The sequence below is a fragment of the Arachis stenosperma genome, chromosome 9, assembly GCF_014773155.1.
Source record: "Arachis stenosperma cultivar V10309 chromosome 9, arast.V10309.gnm1.PFL2, whole genome shotgun sequence".
Taxonomy (NCBI): domain Eukaryota; kingdom Viridiplantae; phylum Streptophyta; class Magnoliopsida; order Fabales; family Fabaceae; genus Arachis; species Arachis stenosperma.
This window is the reverse complement of record NC_080385.1, coordinates 138,006,210-138,028,998: the sequence shown is the minus strand read 5'-3', so window position 1 is coordinate 138,028,998 and position 22,789 is coordinate 138,006,210. Positions and strand designations below refer to the sequence as shown.

Sequence of the window (22,789 nt, the reverse complement as noted above, 5' to 3'; positions counted from 1 at the left end):
TCACACTAGCATATTAGTCTTTTTTTTATCATTTGTTATTTGTCTCCTAACATATCGTATTCTTTTTTTCCTGTGCTTTGATTTAGTTGTTTACACAGTTGAATTCCAGAACCGTGGCCTTCCCCACCGTCACATTTTTGTTGTTTATTTAGCCAAATGAGAAGCCTCGATCCTCCGATGATTATGACCATCATATCTCAGCTGAGATACGTTACGAACACATGCAACCTAAGCTACACAAATTAGTCCAAAAGTTCATGGTTCATGGACCCTGTGGGGTTTTAAATACGAGCAGCCCATGTATGGTTAACGAAAAGTGTTCCAAGTTCTATCTGATGGCCTTCCGTGAGAAAATAGCCATAGACAGTGCAGGTTTTCCAAAGTATAAATGTTTGGATAATGGCCATACAACGAGCAAAAAAAATGTTGATGTTGATAATCAGTTCATTGTTCCCTATAATGCGACGTTGCTTCTTAAGTATGGTTGTCACATAAATATTAAGTACACATGCCAGACGTCAGCTATAAAGTATTTGTTTAAGTACGTGCACAAAGGTAATGATCGTGTCACAGCTTCGTTTTTCCGGTCACATGATTCAGATGATTCGGTTGTCACTGTGGATGAAATCTAAAATTACTATGATTGCCGATATATATATGCCTGCGAGGCATCTTGGAGGCTATTTGGGTTTGAGATTCAGTTCAAAGAGCCTAACGTCATACGCCTTCCATTCCACTTGCCAAATGAACAGAATTTTTGTATGAAGATCATCAGCTTATTGAAAATGTAATCGAGACTGTGGTCTTAAAGGATAATATGTTTATTGGATGGTTGAAGGCTAACAAGGATTTTGATGTTGCCTGTACCCTTACCTATGTGGAGATGCCATCGTATTTTGTTTAGGATAAGCAGGGGCATATATGGAAGTCGCGGAAGCAAGGGCATGTGATTGGTCGTCTCACACATGTTCCTCACTCGCATGGAGAAGAGTACTATCTTCATTTGTTATTGAACTATCAAAAAGGGTGCCAGAGATTTGCTGATATTTGTTCTGTTTGTGGCATTGTGTACGACACATTCAAAGAAGCTTGTTATGCTCAAGGGCTGTTACAAGATGATAGGGAATTTATTGATGCAATTAATGAAGCCAGTTCATGGGCTTCGCCGAATTATATCAGGAGGTTGTTTGCAATGCTTTTGATGTCAAATAACATGGTCTGTCCCGACATGGTCTGGGAACAATGTTGGCAACATTGTGCAGATGACATGATGTTTGATAGGACACATAATTTAGGTGAAGTTTGCATTTTTTTGCCACAATTATTTTGCTATTTCGCCAAATTCACATCTAGCTATTTAAAAACTGCCCTTTTCTTTTTTCATTATACTGCTGTCTTTTATGGATTTGTTCTTTAGCACTATGGCGAAGTAGTGTGATGTTAACCTCTTCTATTATGGGTTTAGGTTTCGAGCATTCTGCTGACAAGATCAAGTCCACCATTCTCGCCGAAATTGAAAAATTGTTGCAGCCGAATGGTAGGACACTTAAAGAATTTACTGACATGTCATTTCCAAATTTGGTGGATTCCATTGAACCTCCCGGCACAATCTTCTTTGATAAGCTCAGTTTCAATAAGACCGTGGCAAGTATTTCTGTCGATTTAGTTTCCCGCTTGAATTGAGACCAGCGTGTCGCGTACAACACAATATTCAATGCAGTCAGTCATGGCATAGGTGGTTTTTTCTTTGTTTATGGATATGGTGGAATTGGGAAGACTTTTCTATGGAATGCACTTTCCGCTTCAATAAGGTCGAAAGGTCATATTGTTCTAAACGTGGCATCCAGTGGCATTGCAGCGCTATTGTTGCCTAATGGGCGAACTGCTCATTCACGCTTTAAGGTTCCACTCAGTGTTAACCAAGATTCCATTTGTAATATAAGGCAAAGCACACCTCTCGCACAACTTATTTCATCTGCAAAATTAATTATATGGGACGAGGAACCTATGTTAAACAAATTTTGCTTTGAAGTGCTCGACAAGTGCCTTAAAGATGTTCTTCGTTTTGATCATGGATATAATCCCGATGCTCTGTTTGGTGGAAAAGTTGTTGTTCTCAGAGGTGATTTCCGTCAGATATTACCTGTTATTCCTCGAGGTTCCCGAGAGGAGATTGTTCATGCGTGTATTAATGTTTTGTACCTGTGGCAATCTTGCCATGTGTTGCAATTGACCGAAAACATGAGGCTGGGTCATGGTCCGCAAGATATCCACAATGTGCAGTTAGAGGAATTTACTAACTGGCTGCTTCAAATAGGTGATGGGTTATTCGGAGACAGTGCTGATTGCGAATCAGTGATTAGAATACCAGACAACTTGCTATTGGATATTGAGTCTCCAGGTCTCCACGATTTGGTGTTGTTTGTTTATCCTGACGTTTTACTCCGTACTTCTAGCGTGGATTATTTTAAGGACAGGAGTATATTGGCACCAACACTTGATGTTGTGACTGAAGTTAATAATCATGTGATGTCTTTGATCCCTGGCAATGAAAAGGTTTACCTGAGCTCTGACACGCTGCTTAATGAAGAAGGTCACTTAGAATCTGAATTAATACACAATGAGCACAGAGTCGTTGAATACGTTGAATTGTTCTGGAATTCCTCAACACAGATTAGTTCTTAAAATTGGTGTTCCTGTCATGCTTCTTCACAATATTGACCAATCTAATGGACTATGCAACGATACACGAATGCAAGTTAGGCGCCTTGGTGATCATGTAATTGAGTGCGTCATATTAGCATGTCGTAGTATTGGTGAAGTTGTCTTTATTCCCAGAATGAATATGATCCCTAATAATGAAATATTACCGATCAGGTTTACCTGAAGACAGTTTCCGAGTGCGCTTTGCTTTGCAATGACCACAAACAAGTCCTAAGAACAAACACTGTCAACTATTGACGTGTATCTTCCAAGACCTGTTTTTACTCATGGTCAGCTTTATGTTACACTCTCTCGGATCAACAGTTATTCTGGTCTGAAGATATTAGTTGTTGGCTCTAATGGCACAGTCTCAAATCATACTATTAATGTTGTCTACAAAGAGATTTTTGTCAATTTACTACAATCCATTCCGCCTTAAATACTATGTTTGTTGTTTGGCTCTTTGGTTATCTTTTCAAGATGTTGTTTGCATTCCATCTTCTTCAAACTATAGTTACTGCTTGCAAATATGTTATTGTTGAATATTGCCACAACGAAATTCCATTATTTATACTTAGTGGCCATTGCTTTTATGTCCCCGTACCTAGCACGGATCTTAAAACTAGTATCATTTAAGGAGAAATCTAATGCTAAAATAAAGGAGAAGCCACGTCAAAAAAAGTCAAGAGTCAAATGTTCTGGTTTTAAGATTTTAGTAACGATAAGGATAATAGTTTGAGTTTCTTATAATTAAATTATCACAATATTCCAAGTATTTACAACAGTGTGTGATTGAATTTTTAGATCTATATTGACTGAAATCTTATAGGAGTCAAAAGTCAAAACTAAATGTCTTTGAAATGGTTGAACGGAAATCAATAAAAAAATTTTAACAAAAAACAGCAAAACCAAAATATATTATTTATAAAGGAGGGGGGACATGAAATAACTAGGAGAGCACACTGGCTAAAAAAGTTGTATTTATCAAATTTAGTAACAAGTTTATTTTATTTTATTTGATAAAAACATGTAACTTTATTTCTCACTTAAAGTGAATTTCTCAAGTGGTAACTGAAGTAAAAGCTAGAATTCCCACTTATCTCAATTACCACAATGAAGAGTGCATGAAATTTATCAATTACTTTACCATTTGCAAGGAATTTTTCATTTTAGAAAATCTCGAACCTTGATTGATGAATTACTAACTTTAGTATCATTTTACAAGAGAAGAAAAGACATCTACTTTGTGTTGGTAGGCATTTTAGCAATCAAGTGATTTTAGGCGGATACATGGCTCAAAACCGGTGAACCCAAAAATCGTGAGTTTGTTGAACGGAAAGATTTCTCAAATGCTTCAAGTTCAAAAAAGTTGCCACCATCTGCTCCTACGCCACCACAGCCCTTCCAACTCTTCTAGGAGTTCCCATAGACCATTGGAACTTATTACAAGAAATTGTTGGCAACTACCAACAATAAGTCATATGACTTCTTTTCTTAAATTTTGAAACCATTTCACCCAATTTTTGGGGTAAACAATCAGCAATCCCAGGAACAATACCTGCCCAAAAATATATCAAGTACCAAATAAGATAAACAATAAATCTTTTTCAATTTGCTTGTGAGAAAGATAGTCATGACAACATTATCAATTACCTTCAACCCAATACACTTGCTGGTCTTGCTTCAATTCTTCAGACAGTACGTTCTCTCATCCTCACCATTTCCATTCCCTTGCTGCTTCATTCTCAAGAAACATATTCAGTTAGAAAATTTAACCACTGAAGACTGGCCCACAGTGTAGCTGGGTTCAGAGGAAAGCTTATATACAAGCCACATGATGAAGATGGCTTCAACAACAAAACCAATCTAGCCAACATTCTTCCATCTACAAGTTATGTCGGAAATATCTGCAATCAGTAATCATCTATGGTGGTGTCTATCAACACACCAAATATCCAATTAGCTATTCATGAGTATACTGATCATGTCAACTTAGAGTCAAGTATTTGGAATCAGATGACAACTTGCAGTTCAAGCATCCTTAACAGTTTTGTAAAAGCAGGAGAACACAATTATCAGAACCAGAAACATATTTCCAGATTAAACCATGATCATGATTTCAAAAAGGGATCATATCATGTTATTATCTCTCAGAATAAATTTCGGACTTCAAATCTTGCCAAACTTGAAAGCCAGATGGATGCTGATTTACATACAACCGTAAGAATAATTCCTCTGAGCATGCAACTATAGTGCTCAAAGCAAGCCTCGGGTGAACAACTCTATGGTCTCTAAGCCAATTATACATTGATAACCTAAGCTTAACTCTACAAAGTGTATAGGAGAGAAAAGATGGGAAATTGACTAAATTTGATATAGAATATCCTTCATTCACAAGATACTCAATTTTCATGTTGATCATATCTGTGGTCTGATTAAGAATCTGAGGTGAAGCCTTAATCATTTCGCGAACATCCTTAACGTCCAAGCCAGCATTAACAATAAAATCGAATCTCTCCTGAAGCTCATCTCCCTTACCTCTGAACAGCTTAAAAGCCTGTTTTATTTCCTCCGAGTTCTCTTCGTATCCAAGGCTCAACAAGAACTTTGTTTTCAAGAACTCTGTTTTCAGAGCCCTTGTTTCCTTATCCTCAGGATAAGGCTGAATTTTCTTCCCCACAGCCCAATTCTGCATCCCTTCCGGATTATCCTGCACTAACTTACAGAGCCTTTTCTTGCCAACATTCAAGCTACTGAGCAAACTACTACTTTTCTTAATAGTGAATGAACCCATCAGCAAGGAATGAGACTGGAAAATCTTCCCAATCTCTGCAGCATGCATATCGATATCAGACAGGAACGTCAAACACTTGTGCAAATTCGACAGAAACATCAACACCCCAATTTGTGGAAACTCGACAAAAATTATAGCTATCTGGTCCAAGGACAACCCTAATTTCACCAAGAACCCAATGAGGGACAATGTCCAAACTCCAGAATCCTCAAAAACAACAAAAGGGTGCTGGCCAATCATCTCACCCAACAATTTTTCGTCACTGTAAACCTTCTCAAGCAAGCACAAGAGCTCATGCATAACCCCAAAATTACAGCTACTCTCATCCAACAACTGCTCCTCAATCCAAGTACTACCCTTTTCTTCACCAACAAGACGGTTTAACTTCTCCAAAACCTTCACAAGATAAAGGTCAACATCCCCAACCAAAACCCTAGGGTTCAAAGAAATCACCTTTACCAAAGTTGAAGAAGCAACACGAAGCTCTTCATAACTCTGAAACTTGGACACCAGAACCCCACTTTCATATCGAAAAACTTGAGGTGAATCCTTGAAGATCTTCCCCATTTTGTTCCTGGGAACACCATAGTTACACAGAGTATGGTAATTCTCCATCAACACAGTGTCATCATTGATGAACATCATGTCCCTTGGAAGAAGGTGCAAGTATTCAAAAGGCTTCAAACCTGTACTCTCGAAGAATGGTTCAAACTCGTTAATTGGGTGGTAACGGAGGTAACGCGAGATTGATTTCTTGACGTCGCTGGCAGCAGTGTCGATCTTCTTCTGAAGAACCTTCCTCAAAATATCGTCGAGGAAAAAGGGCGAGTTTTTGCACATGTTGTCTGCATCAAGGAACTGCAAGCTCCTCGTGGAATGAAGGTACTCGAGCAATGCGGCTTGTGCTTCCCTTCTGACCTTCGAGGGGAACTTGAAATCACAGTTTTTTTGTGCAGATTGGGGTGCAGATTTGGCGCTGTGGAATCTAGGATTTTGTGAGGGTTTAAGGCAAGTATGGGAAATTTTGGAGATGAAGTGTGTTAATTGGAATTTCCGGAAATGGGACATAGTGGGTATTGATGGTTTATGAAATGGAGGGGTTTTGAGTGTTAATGGTTGTAGCTTGACGAGAATCGTTATGAGTTACGACAAGGTTCTGAAAACCAAACCGGTTTAGCTACTTGTTCACTAGTTCACTGGTACAACCAAAATAACTGTTTTATAATAAAAAATAAATAAAATATAAATAAAAACACTAAAACATAATTATAGTCTAATATAAACTTTGAAATGTCATCCAAATTAAAAGTACCATATCAATCACAATGTTATAATCTCATTCAAATACAAACTCACAACAATTATACAAATTAACAATCACAAGATCAAAAACAACACCACAACAACAATAATTTATCAAATTAACAAATTACCAAGTTCAAGAACATGAACTCAGATCCGAATAATTATTCAAATTAATAATTGGGCAAAAACACAACAATCTAGCAATCACATGGTCAAAGAACAGCACCCCAACAACAATTTATCAAATTACCAAATTAACAAGATCAACAACATGAATTAAGATGAGAATAATTATTCAAATCAACAATTGGGCAAAAATATAGCAACCTAACAATTACAGGGTCAAAGAACAGCAATAATTTATCATATTACCAAATTAACAATATCAATAACATGAACTCAGATCAGCATCACATCAACAATTAAAACCAAGGCTGCAAGAACCGAGCTGGTCATTGAACCGGTCAAGTGACTAGTTCAATAGTTTAATGGTCCAACCAGAGTCAAACTATAGTTGAACCGATTTAATTAAATACACAATACCCATCACATCGGCAACAAAAAATTAGAATAAAAGAATTTCAACAATAACTTTTAATAATCATGTAATCAGCAACAATGAAAAAAACACATACACAAAAACTCAAACTATTACCAATAAAGAATTCACAATCACAAAAAAAATCAACAAAGACTTCTACTCAATTATTCAACAACAAAAATTCAGAATCAAAAATAAAAAAACTGAGCATCCAAAGCTAGAAAATCCAAAAACAGTAAAACTAAGCAAAGAATTCAATCCAAACTAAATTCAAAATCACATCAGCAACCACCCAACTCAGAATCTAGTACACAAACTCAACTCAGAATCTTAAAAATTGAAACTGAAGAAGCAGTGGCTCACCGGAGACACGGCCAGGGAGGAACGGCTCTGACAGAGTGAGCTTGGACAGAGAGTGAGCTAGGAAGAGGATCGGTTCGCGACGGCGAGGCTCCGGGCAGAGATTCATGGAGAGAGAGGACGCGCTTGAAGAAGATCGAGCAACGTTTGCGACCGACAAAAACAGGGCCGACGAGCAACGGTTTGCGACGGCGAGGAGAAGAATCCACGGCGGCAAAAGAGTCCACCGCGGCAGAGAGGGACGTTCGCACTTCGCAGTGAACGAGAGAGAGAGAGATGGCTCGAAGACAGAGACGACGGGTTCAGGGCGGCCGCCGCCGACGAGGACAGAGGCGGCGACGCGAGGAGAAGGGATCCAGGAAAAGTGGGACGAGCAGACCTTCGAAAGGCAAAGATTTCAACCGCTGGCGGTCACCGCCGGCGCCGACAGTGGTGGGGGCTGACGAAATGCGTTTTGGGTGATGGTGGCTGGCTGGCTGCTGCTCTGGGTTTAGGGTTGGGTTTGGTTTGTGAATGAAAGAAGGCGAGGAGCCGAGGGGGTGTTTCTGTTGCGCGTTCTTCTTTTTCTTTTTCTTTTTCTTTTTCTTTTTTTTCTGTTTTTATTTTTATTTAATTAGAGTAACGAAAGAGGGTGCCTAAAAATCGGGCCGGTTCTCTGCATCTAGTAGGGTTTTAAAAATTGAATCGATCATTGAACCACTCTAATCATTGGTTTATAATTAATTCAATTGTAGTTTTTATTTTTTTGGTGACTAGTTCAATTGTAGTTTAATCATAATAACTGTTTTATAATAAAATATAAATAAACACATAAAAATATGGTTATGGTATAATATAACAATAATATTTTACATCTATATAAAAAATGTATTCTCTAAGTAATATTGGCTAAACACATTCCCTTTTTTCCTTCACTCGTTTGTCATACATGCATTACATATAATGTGCTGCAATTTAAAGCTTTGCTCAACGTAAACCTTCTGCTACAACGTAAACTTTCTTCTTTGCTAGCGTTTTCTTCTTCTTCTCCCCATCCTCCTCCTCCTCCTCTTCCTCCTCCTCCTTCTTATTATTCTTCTTCTTTACTAGCGTTCTTCCTTATTGATCTACATTGTCTTCGCCGTTCTCCTCTGGTCGTGTTCATCTTCTCGTTTTCTTCTTTCGATCTGGTTACATTGCATTTATCTTCTTCCTATTTTTCTCTGTTTTCTTCTTTGATCTGCACTTCTGAATCGAAATAATGAATGACTCAACTTCAAATCAGTTGAATGAGAGCGATTTGGATTATTCAATTTTGAATCGAATTGAATGGAATGCAATTGCTAATTTGAATTGAATTGAATGGACGGAGGTGTACTAAATTGAATTGATAACCTGTAAATTATAGGTAGAGCTATTTAAATTTGATTTTATATAATGGATTATGTTTTGTTCACTCAATAATATACAATTGTTTCACCATGAGTACGTGTTCGGTTCATTATGCAGAAAGATGTTTGAATTTGATTTTATATAATAGATTATGTTTCGTTCACTCAGTACTATACAATTGTTTCACCATGAGTACGTGTTCGGTTCATTATGCTGAAAGCTGTTTGAATTTGATTTTATATAATGTATTATGTTTCATTCACTCAGTACTATACAATTATTTCACCATAATGACGTGTTCGGTTCATTATGCAGAAAGCTGTTTGAATTTGATTTTATATAATGTATTATGTTTCATTCACTCAATACTATACAATTGTTTCACTATAATGACGTGTTCGGTTCATTATGCAGAAAGCTGTTTGAATTTGATTTTATATAACGTATTATGTTTTGTTCACTTAGTACTATACAATTGTTTCACCATAATGATGACGTGTTTAGTTCATTTCTGTTCTTCACAATTCAAAACTTTTCCTCCTCACCTTCTACTGCTTCTTCACCAGAGAGAGAAGAAGAAAAAGACAAAAAAAAAATACAACAACAACAACAACAAAAGAATGACGATAAGGAGAAAACACGTGAAGAAGAAGGAACGCGAAAAAGAAAGAGTCGAATGAGGAGGAGGAGGAACGCGAAGAAGAAGGCAAAGAAAAAGACACTTCGTGCATAAACGAGCGTGAGAAGAAGAAGAAGAAGAAGAAGAAGAAGAAGAAGAAGAAGAAGAAGCGCTGGGCAAGAGCGGTTTCGTGTGTGTTGAGCGTGTGTATTTCACGTTTCATTTAATGGTATTAGTTTTTTTGGTGTTGGGCCAACTTGGATACAAAATTACATGGATGTGTAGCATGACTGCTAATATAAATTTTAAAATATTAACCAAATTAAAACTACTACATTTATATTTAAAATAACCTGCAACTCAATAACAAAAAACAAGACTACTACATTTATATTTAAAAAATAACCAGCAACTCAATAACAAAAAACAAGGACAATCTTAATCACAAGGATCAAAACAACAACAATTTAATAAATTAACAAAGAACAAAACCCGAATAAAAAATCCAACAACCCAATAATAAAAAATAAGAAAATCTCAATCTCAAGGATCACAATAATAACATCAACAATTTAACAAATTAATAATTTGAGAATACAGCAACCCAATAATCTTCATGACAACAATAGGTACACAACAATAATAATTTAGCCAATAAATATGAACAAAATCTGAATAGAAAATCCAGTAAATTAAATCACAACAACCTAACAATTTAGCAAATTAAAACAACAATAAACTAGCAATTTAGCAAATTATCAACTTAACAAGTTTAGAACAAAAAATCACAAAAAAAACAAAAAAATAAAGACAACAAAACAACAACACAAAAATAATTAGCAAATTAACAAATTTACAATAATCTTTACAGCAATAAATAGAGAATAACTGAACAATTAAAACAATGATCAATACACTAAAAAGATTACACTAAATTAACAAATTATAGCAAATTATAAGACAACAACACTAATTAAAATTAAAAAAAAAACAATAACACCAACAGAATTATGGATAGAGGCGAGGGAGGAAGGTAGAGCCAGAGAAGGGAAAGAAGAAGAGAGGATGGTGGCAGTGGCGACAGTGGGGGAGTGAGAAGCAAAGGCAGCAAAGGAAGGAAGGTCAAAGTGGGAGGAGCAACAGAAAAAAAGAGAAGAAAGAGAGATAGGAAAAAAGAGGTGGGAGTAGAAGAGTAGATTTGATGGAATGATGAAGAGCTGGTGGTGGTTATGGAAAGAAGACGAGGAAGGAAGAGGAAAGGAGAGGGGTATTTATGAAATTATCAACAAAAATTTAATAATTGGTCTTTTTTGTCAAGCAAAATTTATCTTGTATGGATATAACTTTAATTTCAATATTTTATGGTTAGTTTTTTCAACGTCCGAATCTTTCATAGTCAGAAATAACTATTTACTCTTAATAATAATATAGCATAACAAGTATAAATTGAACATTTTGAATTTATTGCAAATAAAGTAGAGGTTTGTTTGTTTGTTTTCTATTTTTCTTTCATCAATTAGAAATGAAGACAAATGTTGGTCAATAGTCAATAGCTATAATGCATACAAGTAAACAATTAACTATAAACTAAGTTTATACTTCTAACTAATGAAATATTTCAACAATTTTGAGAGTTTCAAATTTTATGACGATATTACACATCACATTACTACAATAATCAAGTATGTTAGTTAGATCTCTGATCTTATCCTAAAACACTTTTAAGATTTATTTGCTTTTTTTTTCTGTTGGTCGTTTGTGTTGTTGTGAGAAAATGATAGTACTTCAAGTGGTAATTAGAATATTAAAGAGAGAGATGTAGAGGATTTTGGAAGAAGATGATTATGGAGAAATAGTTGGTTAGAAAATTTGAGAAAGATAATTTTGAAAGAAAAATAATTGACTAATATTTAATTATTAAAAAATTAATTATAAAAAAATTAAAATTTCCTTCAAATTTTAAAAATAAAACTAGATCAAACTAAATATTAAAAATAAAAAAAATTGGTAAAGTTTTAAAAATTTATTTTACTCCTTTTTTTAGGTCAAAGTTTTCTTATGATTCTTTTTTTTGGACGTGGTCTTGGGCCAAAAAAACTGACCCAACCTGATTTTTGTTTTAACTTTTAGATATTTGCAAACTTGACCTTAATAGTTAGGCCCGGATTTCTTACTCCCAATTTTATGAGGGATTATGATTAACCACCACTAAAATATTTACAAAATAAACCTTGTTTTTTATTTTTGAAAAAATTGCTAAAAAATATTTGCCCCTCTAACTTTTTTGTTTTACACATTCTTCCTGTTTCTTTTCATCTGAGTTTCAAAGAGAGCTCTGCTAGGGTTTTTGCCCCTCTCTCTGCTTCCTATCAATGTTGCTCGTTCCTAGTTCCTCCCACTCCGCGGTAGCTTGTCGTTCTCTAATCCTCTTTCTGTGCCATGCTTGTTCCCTGATGCTTGCCACGGGCCGTTGTTGGTCTCCTCTCTTCACTGTGCATCGTCACTGCTACTCTATTTCTCGTCGTTGCTGCTTCGAAATGGCATTCGTACCCTACATGGCTTCTAGTACTCACCTCATCTAAGGAACTTCTAAAAGGTACTATCGTCCTTTAATATAAATCTCTATTAATGTAGTTTTGATGACCATTTTGCCAATTACCTCTTTTCTCAAGTATCTATAAATGCATCACTCTCTGTCTCTATCTCTATCTCTATCTGTATTTTCACTTTTTGGTTTGATATTTTGATTTGTTTTAATTGATTGCACTATTGCAAGTTGCTTATGATTTTAACTATCCAAAATAATTATACTTTTGCCTCTTTTTTCCTTTTAAAAAAAATTGCTATATACTTATTGATTTTGGCAGGTGGAATAGATCTTAATTAAGCAGATCTTGCTGTCTTTGGTGTTCTACGACTCATCCGTCACCTTCAAGTTCAGTAAAGATATGGTAGAACAAACACAGATTGGGAAATGAAACTCTCATATGGATCAAGCTATATGACAGTCTTGCAAAGTCAATTCAGATAGTTAAACTATAGTGAGTCTCAATTTATAAATTGATATCAGACTGCTGTATAAAAATTGAAATAAGTTTGCACTACAAAATTTTTTAATGGCATGGGGTTGCTCTAGCTGCCCCTTTTGCTTGTAGCAGTGATATATGATGACAAGATATTTAGTTTGGTTTTATGAAGCATAATGATCTTGTTACCTCAACTTGTGTGATTGTACACTTATGCTATAATGCAATCAATAAGAGGAGCTTCATCAAGGTATTTTAAGGGTAATAATATTAGTTATTCAATATTCCTTTTATAATTGGTAAAAGACATGTATGTTACGGTATAAGTGGTTGTCACTTATTTTACTAACTTCACTTAATTCATTTGTAAAGAGTATCGGTTGGATGCACTTGATGATGATGAAGAATACGATGTACCATTTGCTGATGAATCGGTGTGTTATTTTTTTTCAATGGCTATTCTCTTAATCTGTTGATCATAACCACCAAACTCTCAAATTCTGTATTTGTTTTTTTTATGATTCTTAGGCAATTTTGCATCCTGACCCAAATAAAGATGATTATATTTTATATGTTTATTTTTTACTCTTGTCTTGTTTATCACGACCAAACACCCCAAATTATATAGTTTGAAATGTGATTGTAGTTGGAGAACCTACTCAAAGAATATTAGCTTCTACTCTCCTGTTTTGTTACATTACTAGCGTGATAACCCGTGCAATGCACGGGGTTCATGTAATTTAAAGGTTTTTAAAAGGAAAATACTAAGACTATAACTAAAATATATTCTATAAAGATACATATGTTGTATTAAATTTGGATAATAAAAAAATTATCACTACATTAAAACAAAACAATAGAATACAACTATTATTCAATATGTCAATAAATGGTATAACATGTTTTCTAAGATAATAAAATATAATAAAAAATTTTAGACACTAAAAAAACAGATAAAAAGAGTCCAAGAGAGATGTAGTTTATGTATAATCTTAAAAACATAGATTGTAAATATACCTATTGACAGCAAAACAAAATATTTACAACATATATAAATTTGTTCATTAATCAAAAAACAAAATATGTCCAAAATAATTTAACATATAGTTCAAAATATCTATCAAACATAGTTATACATAGGAGGCCTAACATCGTTGAATCGATAACTCTATCTGGTGGTTAGATAGCGAGTCAAGTTTCAAGGTAATGTTGTCCCCCTCCCTTAAATTGTATACTCTACAACATTCATTCCACCCGACCTCAAACTTCCATTCTCCATCTCTTCCTCCACTTTTGAGTAAGTGGAAAAAGAACACATTCTTCTCTACATTGGAACGTGGACCAGTGATCGTCCAAATCGAACCATCTCCAGATAGTTTAAGATAAGAAGCAAATTTTGAAGACAGATACTGCAATGAATAATTCATAGTTAAGATAAACATAGTATTTTCATACACAATGAATAATAGATTTAGGAAGAAAAAGCTTGGAAGAAAAAAAATAAAGAAATCACTCTTTTAAGATCAACTTACCAGTCTAGATTGACCCAGATTCGAATCTGTGATGGTCTTTTGATAATAAACATCTGGAGTGTATCTGATTCAGGATATTTTACATATGTTAGTCACCACATTAAAAAATATCGATCTATACCATGATATTAAAATCGAAAATACAAAAAAAAAGTTACATTTAGCATTACCCATGGTCAGATAATTTGTTTGTCTCATTACTTTGTTCGTTGACCTCCATTGATAAAGTGTTTGCACCACACAAATCTATGAGATTATACGGATTATCCCCGTTTAATGTCCCATCTTCATCATTGTTTTCATCACCATCTGATGAAAACTCATCATCAGATGGTTTTGACCCAGATAGAACCATCACATCAGGTGATGATTCCTCATCAATCCTGGTATACTTTATGTGGAACACTCTTGATACATTATCAAGTGTCTCTGGGTCCATTAGCTCAGGCACATATGAGTCAGGATCAAGGCGAATTTGGATGGGCTGGTTCTTGTGATTCCACGAAGAAATAAAAAAATTCCGAAACCGACATATCTAAATTGAACAGATGCCCCTCTATTGATAAAATAGAAAGATCTAATATGTTCAAATGAGGTGTTAGTTATAAGCAACTGACCATTGTTTCTTCTCAGCTCCAGCACTAAACAATTATCTAGCTCATCAATGATATAGAATATTGTCCCTAATTCTTCGCCATGAGTTGAAACAAAACTTGAGGGAAGAGCTCTCTCATCCTATATTCAATTTTCTTCCTAAAGTTAATTCATGTCTAACAAAGCATGCCAAAAATGGATCACATAATATTACATAATCATTTAGCAAAGAGAGGTATATATACATTTAATTCTACCATTATTACCAACTGAGCAACACAAGAGAACAATAATCACCCAAATGAACTGGCATTATAATGAGCATCACAAAAATAGGTAACTAAGTAAGAAACACATATCAGGTCATTTTGAATGTCCAGGAAAAAATACTGAAGTTTTGAAAGAAAAAATGAAGAAGAAATTGCTGTTATCTTGATGGATTCTGAAACCAAAACACCTACTAAACTTCCAATCATGTTTTCACGTATTAATAAATGCTGGATTTTCAAAGTCACTATCATTATATGTATGATTAGTAGACATTATCTTTATTTATTTTGAATGTACATTGATAATTTATCAAAATTAATCTTTTTAGAGTTGTTGTAGTCTACACCCATTTCAGATTAGAAAGATCAGGAAGTCAGAGTTAGCTAATCAAAGTTATTTAACAGGCAAAAAAAACTATCAAAAGGAGCAAAGTAGAAAAAATTACTAACTGAATATAAATTAAAAACAAAGCATTCAAAATTAAAGATTTAACCCACCTCTTTAATCGGTTAACATGCATGATATAATATTCCAGAATATATTTGGTTACCTGGTTATTGAAAAGGCGAAATCTGAAAATCTGTTCTTTTCCGTTGGGTCAATATTCTTGGGTTGCAAAAAACCTACTATTAGCACATAATGGTATCATTAGAGGTTAAGACTGAGACTTTTAACCAAGAAACCAACTAATTAAGTATATCCAAAAAAGTAACAAATTAAAAGCATATTTATGAATAATACCCAAGAAGTCACTTTAGAAGACTACTATACAACATATTTTAGAGATTATGAAAAGTTATGAAATGTGGCCTACATATAAATGAAAAGCCAATAAAATTAAATTACAACATGAAAAATATCTGAGAAAAAATTTAAAAAAAATTATAGATGGCATAACATTGATATTTAATTGACATTAAAATTTTCACAAGTTAATGTGAAATATATTGAATAGAAAAGTAGATCATACTTCAATGAAATTGAAAATGCAGCAAAGAAAAAATCTTCTCTAATGCTTAGCACCATACCTGTTTGGATGTTCTCTATCAACATGCATGGCCATTCAACCTTATGAGATAGATAGACTTCGTATAAAGATTCGAGAATAAACAAAAGATCTTGTCTCTTACTGCAAAATAGAGTATTATAATAAAGTAAACCTTAATAGAAGATTTCAACAAATTCAAGAAAAACAAGTGATAAAATTGAATCCAGAAACATAAAGAAGGAACAACAACCGTTGATAAACAAAAGAAGAAATAGATGAACAAAAATATTGTTATTTTTTCTAGTAAATTGAATTTCTGCTAATCCTAATTATAATGTTCAGAAGTTTCACAAAGTTAACCACTATTACTAATAATTATTTAAACAAACAATCATGAATTATGAATTTGTTAATTAGAATATGCATAATAAAGGATATGAAAAAAGAAAATATACAAAAATTAAATCAATAATAAAATATAAAAGACCAAAATAAATATTCAAAAATTATAAATATGATAAAAGTGATTTAAAAAAAACCCTTTTTATATTTTAAGATAATTGATAAAATAATATAAAAAATGACTATATTTTTTAAGTTGAGGAAAAGATTACAAAACTTAAAAGAATAAAGCCATGCTTTGCAAAATAATTGATCCATGTAAAGAAGAAAAAAAATTTTAAATGTAAAATTAAAATGATGGTAACAAAAAGCATAAACAAAAACAACTTAATAAGAATGAAATATTGCACTCAAGCAAGTATGAGACATGTCTTGTTCTGAAAATCAACTGTTTCTTTCTTTCAGGTTAAATTGGCAGCTAATGTTTCATTGAATGATACATCCATATCCAAACATATCACAATATCTTATATTGGTTGAGAATAAAATTCAGCATGATGTCAGGCCAACAAAAATACTATTTTTAGGAAGAAAATAATCAAAAAGCATATTTGAAGTTAGCACATTCACATAAGGTTATTAACTCCACGTTTTCAGAACCCAAAACTTGACTTAATGAAATTAATGAAAGGAAAATTACTAAAACTGAAAATAAAAGCAAAAGAAAAAAGAGTGAACAAAAGATTTTCTATATTTTAAAATAATTGAAAAAATAATATAAATAATAACTATATTTTTTAATACTAACGAAGAAATTACAAAACTTGAAAGAATAAAATCATACCTGATAAGATGAAATTGCAATTAATAGTTGGAGTACGTTGCAAATTAATTGATCCTTGTACAGAAGAGAAAAAAAAGTTTAAAGGAAAAGAAAGCTACCAAAACTGAAAAGAAAAGCAAAAGAAAAAATACTGGACAAAAAAATTACGTTGGGACTGTAACCATTAGGACAAAAGCTGAACTTGATTCTTCGGTTTTCAGTTCTTAGAGGATTTACCTGAACAGCACGTCCCTTGTTACTTGGGTGAAGTATATTGTCTCAATCTGTCAAGAGCTGAAGAAAAAAAACTATCCGCCGAAAAACTGCGGGAGATTTATTTGTCGAACGAAATGGAAGCGCTGGGAGACACCGCAGATGATGACAGCTTCGTATGTTGTAGGAGGATATGGAGTTTTGAATCTGAAAAAGTTCAGTGGTAGGGTTTACGGGTTGAGCGACGTGAAATGACAGAGAGAGAGACGAAGGAGGTTCAGTACGTGTGCTCTTGTCACGTTTCTTTCTCTCTTTTTTTTTGTCTGGGGGAAAGGTGGGAAAAGTGGGTGGTGATGTTTGGCTTTTTATTTTTTGTTGGTGATTACTTCTGATCTTGTTAAAGATACGGAAAAATTAAAAGAAGATAAATATAAAAGATATTTACATATTTTTTTTAAAAAATTTACACTGGACCGTTATGAAGAATTAATTACTAAAAAGACTTTTAATATTCGAATTGTTAAGAAGCACTTATTATTTTTAATCTGTAAGACAATTAAAAAGAAGAACTAAATCTTGAAAAAAATATATCGTTAATTATTTTTTTATTTATTTCTGAGGTTTTTATATTAATAAACTTTATTTATCCTAAAGTTTAAGTAATTTTTACATTTTTTTTTATCTTTTTTTTCTATTGTTAATGAGCATAAAAAATGACAGAAAATCACAAAAACCTAAAATAAATAAATAAATAAATAATTAATCAAAATTTTACGTGATATAAAAATCATTAACATACAAATTATGAAAATTAGATAAAAAATAATTACGAATATATTTATTTTTTTATAAAATATTTGGTCCTTCTTCTTAATTATGATACATGTTAAAAGAAGAATTGATTATTGTTAATAATTTTGGTGTTAAAAGTCTTTTTAATAGGAATTAATTAATGATCTTAAGTTCACGTAATAAAAAACTGACATTTTCTATTCTCAATTTCTCCTCTCTTTTTAATTAAATATTTTTTTTATATAATCTTGTAGTAGAATAAGATTAAGACATTTTTATAAAATTTTAATCAACTCAAATAAAATTAGAACTAACTAATATTCACCATAATTATAGTTTGAAAAAAATAATACTTACTTTTTAATGATTCGAATGAAATTTATAGACCACAATGAAAAGTATTTTAGTTAAAAATTATTACTCAAATCACCAACAATCAGATCTTTCTTTACTTTTGAACAGATCTTCTTGTGTCCATGTGAAACTTTCCTTACAAACTCAAACGTGGCTCAACCTTGAACTGATACCAAACGTCTGTGTAAGAATATATAAATCATACTAAACAACCATCAAGAAAATTACATGCGAGTCCTGTACTGGCAAAAGAGAACACTATCACAGGTGGTGCCTGAATTGCAGAGATGTTTATGTCAGTACCATGTTATCAACTTCTAACCAGAGTATGAAAGCAAAGGTAAAATCCTAGGAATCTTTCTCCACCACATAAGTAAAAGCAGAATGACACTTCAATACCTATGAAAAGTGAATTTTATATAATCCAATGTGCAAATGATGGAAAATAAAAATAATAAGAACCACACTGCAAAATATATCATGCTGCAAACCGAATGAAGAGTTATAAATTGCAAAATCACACTAACAGGAAATGGATCCAGCAAGAGCATAATTTTCACACGATCAGAGTTTGCTGTTAATTAAAATGCATGAAGATCTTCCTGGGAAAGCAACCAACGTTATCTACATTCAAACAGGACCGATCCATATTAGAAATGATAATAATGGACAAGATTGTGTAGACAGTAGTCAGCATCATTAGACGCTCTGAAAACTAAAATAAAAATGCCTCAACAGAAATGTTTCAGAGGTGGTGAATCAGGAAGCAACTTTTAGAAAGGCTAACTATAGAAATAACAAAAGCTTAACCCTCCCAACATGTTATCCTATCCCCTCTGGTATGTGAATATCAAACACTTACCTAATACAAAGACTTAGTCATTGACAAAAGCATTATGTATGCAGTAGTCATGAAAAGAATGAACTGAAACTGACAATAAATTCTTCTATTTGAAGGTTGATTTATGATTCTCTTGCTAATTAAAAAGAATGATCAAAGTCAACTTACTTGCACTTAAAGTGGCAACATGATTCTATAGCTCAAGGGGAGGAAGCAAGAGAAGTTAGGTCAGCCATTGTTCCATTGATGCCAACGGAAAGTTTGCAAGGAACGTCCTAACCGTACAGAGACACAACAATCATGCAAGAATAGTTTAAAATTTAAATACCCCAGAACACTCTCAAGTTAAATTGAACTGAAGTCCCCATTCTACTTTTAACAGTTCTATAGCCATAGATATAAGATCTTCAAACATTTAGAAACAGCGAAAACCAGAGCCGAACAAAAAGGGAAAGTAAAGAAAAAGTAAATATATAAAAAAGAGAACTAAAAAAAAAGTTAAAAGATGAATTTGCTTTGCATTTTCATTTTCTTTTTTTTATTTATATTATTTTCAAATCCTATTTTCTGATTTCACTTTTTATTTTCTCTTTTTTCTTTGCAAGATTCTGAAAACAAAAAATATTAAAAACAAAAATATAAAATAAAAGCATAAACCAAAAGCATGAAAAGGAAACTCAAGAGTGGAAATAAAAGGTAATGAACTTACACCAATGAAAAAATGCAACCATATAGGTCCGGCAAAACTACATTAGAGAAGCATGAAAGTGCTTCCGATAAATAGAAGCATTTGATACATGAAACTTGTAATTTTTTTCACTGGATGGAATGGAACATTTAGCATAATCATCTAAGAAGATGAGCAAACCTACACATTTATTATTTAAAATTAAACCTATAGCCCATTACTATAAAAATTACAGCTTTTCGAATGGAAGTGATGCTATTTCCATAATTACAAGTAAATCAAACTTTGAGAATCTCTCAACCTCATCTATGTCCCCACTGAACTTTAAATGTAATGCATCTTAATAGCGACAAAGACCTAAGCATTACACATGCATGTTATTCCATCACAACCAAGCTCATATATGCAATTCCTCTTTTATAGTTTTTAGGTTAAAAAAAAGCTAACATGTCTAGTGAGACAAACATAAATACACAATATAGATGTGATAAAAAAAACCAGTCCCTAAAGGATGGAAAAAAAGCATACCATTGTTGAATCCATAAAATGCACTTGTACTGGCACCAATAGCATAACCAATCTGCATAATATTAAAACCCACAAAAAAATATTACAACTTTAAAACACCCATATAATTAAAAAAAGTAAAATTCAATTTTGATGGCAGGGGATTGCATCCTACACTAAATAAAATTAGCTTAAAAAAGTAATCATTATACCAGAATTAAATGGTTAAAAAAATTCAAAACATTGCAAATGTCAACCAATTAGCCACTTTTTATTTGGAGAAAAGTTGAAGGGAACATCAACTTCTAATATTGTTAAACATAAATTACATATAAACATAGCAACCTGCCAGATATGATATCATTATATCAATGCTAATTAGGACTTAACACATTCATAATAATGATATAAAAAAGAAGCATCTGATTGCAATAGGTATAAAGCTAGGTGGGGGAGTGAGATAACCAAATAGCATATTAATTTGATTGTTCACATTTGATATAAAAAAGTACTTAGGTTAAACAAGAAGTTCATATCCCATACATATTTTTAATTTTAGATCATGAAACTCCTAAGGTCCAAAATAGGATACATATCCCAAAACCAACAAAAGAAACTCTCGAAGTAGCTGAATAATTACTTTATAATCACAGAAACCTGAATTAGATGATCTTCTTTTGAAACACTCCCAAATACACATAAATATCCGGTTCTAAGTTTGTGCATTCTGACAAAGTTTTTCCATTTATGACCAATTTTGTACTCCCGATTCCTGCCTTTACTTTTCAAAACACGCATTGCAAAAGTTTTAGTAATCTCTAAGTTGTTAAGAGTAAACTTCCAATGTTCCGATCCTCCACTGTTAAGTAGCAACCTAGCAAACTCATAGGGAATATACTGTGTAAAAAAGAAAACGTTAGAAATAGTTCATAAAAAATAAATTAATCAATAACTATGAAATAATAATTATACAAACTTACAAATCGATCAGCTTTCACATCATACTTAGTCAACCTCTTGCTGTAATATCCAGCAACATATCTATATATTTTAATGTTAATTTATAGAAAAAATATAAGGAAACTAAACACGATAACAATGAAATATGTAAGATAAGCTTATACAGAACACTGTGAAATAAAAATTGATTTTTGAGATCAATACACTTTGAATGTAACAAACTTATCAACCAATTAGATTATAGCAAGAGTGACAAAATCAACAACACATGTAGCACCAATCTAATTTTAAACCAGAAAAAAATTAACATACCCTATTTTTTGTTATTGACCTCTTCTTGACAGTAGTTTCATTAGAATTGTTCTTCCCAATCCTTTGCACACCAAAACTTCAAGTGTCATTAACAAAAAAAAAAAACAAGAACAAATTAAAAAACAATGAAAAAATAGATAGAGAATAGAAGAAGCAAATAATAACATTATATTACACAATGAATTATAGATATATATTGAAATAAATATGTTAATAAATACAGTAATTAAAATATAAGATGTATAAAACTAACAATAATTAAGAAAAAAAAGAAAAACTGTAAACTCTAACCTTTTCATATTCCCATGGATCCCATTATCTTGTTTACCATATGCAACATCATCCAATCCATCAAAGTAGTTCAACCCAACTTATCTTGGATTACTTTTAACAAAGATATACCAAGAATATCTTTAACATAGTGACATGCATAAAAATTCATATATATTGGATTATTTCGCCTATCCATAGGAGCCACAAAAAATATGCCACTCGTGACATACATTAAACCAATATTGACCATGCTTTTGAACTTATAGAAAGCAAATAACCTGTCTATCTCATCCGAAGGTATCCATATTTTGTTTCTCCGATTTTTTAATTTAAGCTTGATACAATTGTCACAAAGATCAATTAGGACAATTTCATGTTTCACCTCGGTACTATATCTAGCAATTATTATATCTGGAACCAAAACATCATCCTAAAAACAAAAAGAGACTTATCACATACATTTAATTTTTTATCATAAATTTTATTAATTCAGTTATATATGATTTATCTGTTGATCACATGGCTATTAAAAAAAAGCCACAAATCATATATTAATCTAAATATGTACCCGTCCTCTGTAT

At 32.7% G+C, this 22,789-nt stretch overlaps 2 protein-coding genes across 3 annotated transcripts; one reads left to right on the top strand and one right to left on the bottom strand.

Annotated features, from left to right (window-relative positions):
- The first annotated feature begins 335 nt into the window (after positions 1 to 335).
- Positions 336 to 2,685, top strand: LOC130949970 (uncharacterized). The gene is made up of 4 exons (XM_057878553.1): positions 336 to 608; positions 905 to 1,295; positions 1,418 to 1,644; positions 1,690 to 2,685. Exons 1-4 carry the CDS (start codon positions 336 to 338, stop codon positions 2,683 to 2,685), a joined length of 1,887 nt encoding a protein of 628 aa, XP_057734536.1.
- Positions 2,686 to 3,713: 1,028 nt separating this feature from the next.
- Positions 3,714 to 8,328, bottom strand: LOC130951586 (transcription termination factor MTEF18, mitochondrial-like). Of its 2 annotated transcripts, none has more exons than XM_057880277.1 (3): positions 7,707 to 8,328; positions 4,357 to 6,711; positions 3,714 to 4,261 (listed from the first exon to the last, which is right to left on the bottom strand). In XM_057880277.1, the coding sequence occupies exon 2, from the start codon at positions 6,563 to 6,565 to the stop codon at positions 4,847 to 4,849; it is 1,719 nt and encodes a 572-aa protein (XP_057736260.1). In that variant the 5' UTR covers positions 6,566 to 6,711; positions 7,707 to 8,328; the 3' UTR covers positions 3,714 to 4,261; positions 4,357 to 4,846. The 2 variants fall into 2 exon arrangements, with proteins under 2 accessions (XP_057736260.1, XP_057736261.1); XM_057880278.1 differs by having other exon boundaries at positions 4,357 to 6,693.
- Positions 8,329 to 22,789: the final 14,461 nt, after the last annotated feature.